General features: G+C 42.7%; 1 protein-coding gene across 1 annotated transcript in view; it reads left to right on the top strand.

The window, feature by feature from the left end:
- Nucleotides 1-348: 348 nt before the first annotated feature.
- Nucleotides 349-2,861, top strand: part of LOC138956623 (receptor-type tyrosine-protein phosphatase epsilon-like) — a 23,943-nt gene continuing 21,430 nt past the window's right edge. Inside the window, exons 1-5 of the mRNA XM_070327934.1 lie at nt 349-469; nt 834-965; nt 1,296-1,416; nt 1,893-1,996; nt 2,161-2,540. Coding sequence (XP_070184035.1) covers nt 349-469; nt 834-965; nt 1,296-1,416; nt 1,893-1,996; nt 2,161-2,540 — 858 coding nt within the window. The remainder of the gene's footprint in view (nt 470-833; nt 966-1,295; nt 1,417-1,892; nt 1,997-2,160; nt 2,541-2,861) is intronic.

The following is a 2,861-nucleotide window of genomic DNA, read 5'->3' as shown; positions in this document are numbered from 1 at the left end:
CAAAATTGTATAGGCATAGATAAAAATGTCCACCAAAATACCCGTGTGACTTGGAATAATAGGCCGTGAAAAGTAGGATATGCGCCGAAAATGGCTGCGATCTGCTGAATGCGTGATGTATTGTGTAAAAAATTCCATCTCACACGGCATAAATAAATCCCTGCGCCTTGAATATGTGCGCGATATAAATTGCATACGTTTTTTTTTTTTTAAATTAAAAAAATCCCTGCGCTTTGAACTGTACGCTTAGAACTGTACCCACGGAATACGCGCGATATAAGCCTTTGATTGATTGATTGAATAATCTTGTGAGCTCTATGTGATGTTCAGAGTGTATGGACAGTTACCATGGCAATGGATGCAGACAACAGTGTGGTCAGTGTGCGGACACCGATGTGTGTGACAAGGTCACTGGAAACTGTCCTAACGGATGTCCCGCTGGGTCTCAACCACCATTACTGCAACACGAGTACGTGCCATTGCTTCTTGAGCGAATGTGCTAAAATTACAACAAAACAGATTCCGTGCAATTGTATTTCCTGGTAGCAGACAGTTATCAGAAAAGCAAGTATATTCACTTTTAAAACAGAGGGAATACCAATTAAACTCCCTCTGCGTCAAGAACACTAATTCAGAAATGAGGTACCGTTGTTTCATAAAAAGAAAAACAACCTCCGCCACAAGATCTAATTGTTTTCTGAGCAATCTCATGACGCAATACCGCGGTGAATAGTGTCTTCCTGTTGGAAAAAAAAGATTACTTATAACTTATCAAACACTATTTAAATGCTAGGCGTCTCCTCGATTGTTCATTATGTAATTTTCGTTCACAGCGTGCGAGGCCGACAAATACGGCAAGGACTGCAACGAGGTGTGTGGCCACTGCAGCAACTCAAGACATTGCGACATCTTCAACGGAACTTGTGAAGCGTGCATGGACGGTTTCAGTCTGCCAATGTGCAAGCGTAATTACTACCAACTTGTTTAATTACGGAGTGTTGTAAGATTCAGAGACAATCTTTGGCGTTGTAATAGTATTTAAAGACAATCTCTGTGTAAGCATATCATATTTGTGTGTATCTAACTCTCCAGTGTTTTGGACATTCTGCATCATACGTTAGTGAAAGAGAGAGAGAGAGAGAGAGAGAGAGAGAGAGAGAGAGAGAGAGAGAGAGAGAGAGAGAGAGAGAGAGAGAGAGAGAGAGAGAGAGAGAGAGAGAGAGAGAGAGAGCAAGCATACGAATGTTTAATGCATATATCGGTTGTCAGTCATTTGAATATCTACACGTCTACAGTCTCAGAACAGAGCCAGGAAGATCCCGACAGAGATTCGAACCAAGGAGGTGTCATTGGGGGCGCCATTGGTGCTGTGGCGGTGGTCGTTGCTGCTGTTGTCATTGTTGTACTTGTTGTCAGGTACATAGTGCTTTTCCTTTTTGTGAGCCTGTAATGTGCACCAGATTTGTTAGTGTTGCTTTATACCCACACCCATCCTTTGTCATTCAGTGCAAATGCTGTTGGTGACGTAGAAGAAAAACTTCTGTTCGGTATCATGTTTGTACGGTTTTCCGACGCATCATGTATACGATCATAACGATGTCTGACCAGGCGAAACCACCCTCAAGGTACACAGACAGTCACATACATTGATTCCTGTGACAAAGTGTTTTTTTTAAGTCTTTGGAGTAAACGTAGACATCAGTAAAGATCGACAATAAGACACGTGTCGTACGTATTAGGCCTACCATAGACTTAGGGAATGATGTTAAACATTACAAATAATAATGTATCTCTGATGTTTTCATCGGTATTACTGCAGAGAAAAAGTGAAACACATGTAAGGTTACAGTGCACGCAATGAGTTAATTATTTTTTGATTGTTTGTTTTACAGACGCAAGCGGAAACAGAAGGAGCAAAGTTCGGGCTCACCACCCACGAGTTTGCAGTCTGAACATGGAAGAGGCATTACGGAACCCCCATTAACTTCGCTTCAAGGTGAACCAACTGCTACTTTGCTGGATTGTGTTAGTCTGCTTATTCAAATAATTCTGTTTTGCCAACGGATGTTGCACACTCGTCGATGCAAACTTATCTCCCAGCAAAAGCGATTATTTTCCATAAGAATGTTTTGCTACTTCCCCATGTCTTTTTCTCGACAGAAACTCCAGTAAAACGCACAGCCAAACCGAGTGTAGCCGTCAAACCGTTCATCCAACCAAAGAAGACAAAAACCGAGAACAGCAATGCCGAGGATAGCCAACACATCTACGCCAACGCCCCCACTACCACCGCCCAGTCAATACCAGCTACGACAACAAACCCACCAAGACAAGCCGAACTAACCCAAACAAGTGATACGGCTCCAGAACCACAGTCAACTGAAGAAGACGACGAGGGTGCACTCGATGACGAAGCGCCGGTGTACGGTAACGTTGGCAACGTGTATGCCATGTTCAAGGCCTCCAAGCCAGAACTTGACAGGGTGCAGAAGTACCTGGTGGACAAGCTGGCTTCTGAACGGCTTCGTGAAGAATTTCGGGTAAGTGATAAAGTAGCTGATTAATGTCGCTTTCATCCTTGTATGGTTCGATTGGCACTAACGGAGGTCAACGAGCATGAGCTGTGTATATGTAAAATATGAAATATAAAATGTATGCATGAGAAATTACAGCAATACTCTTATCAAAAGAGCGAAACATTACACTATCACACGTGGCAAGGGAGGATGCCAGCCGGCCTTTTTTTATGTCGCACAAGATCCATACTGACTATCTACACTCCCTTCCCGATTACTGGTAATCAAACTTTACTCAGTACCCAACATCCCACTAATGCGGTCTAATTCGTTATAATTATTTTT

This window comes from Littorina saxatilis, unplaced genomic scaffold (assembly GCF_037325665.1).
Source record: "Littorina saxatilis isolate snail1 unplaced genomic scaffold, US_GU_Lsax_2.0 scaffold_484, whole genome shotgun sequence".
In the NCBI taxonomy this organism is placed as follows: Eukaryota; Metazoa; Mollusca; class Gastropoda; order Littorinimorpha; family Littorinidae; genus Littorina; species Littorina saxatilis.
This window is presented reverse-complemented; position numbering and strand designations above follow the sequence as displayed.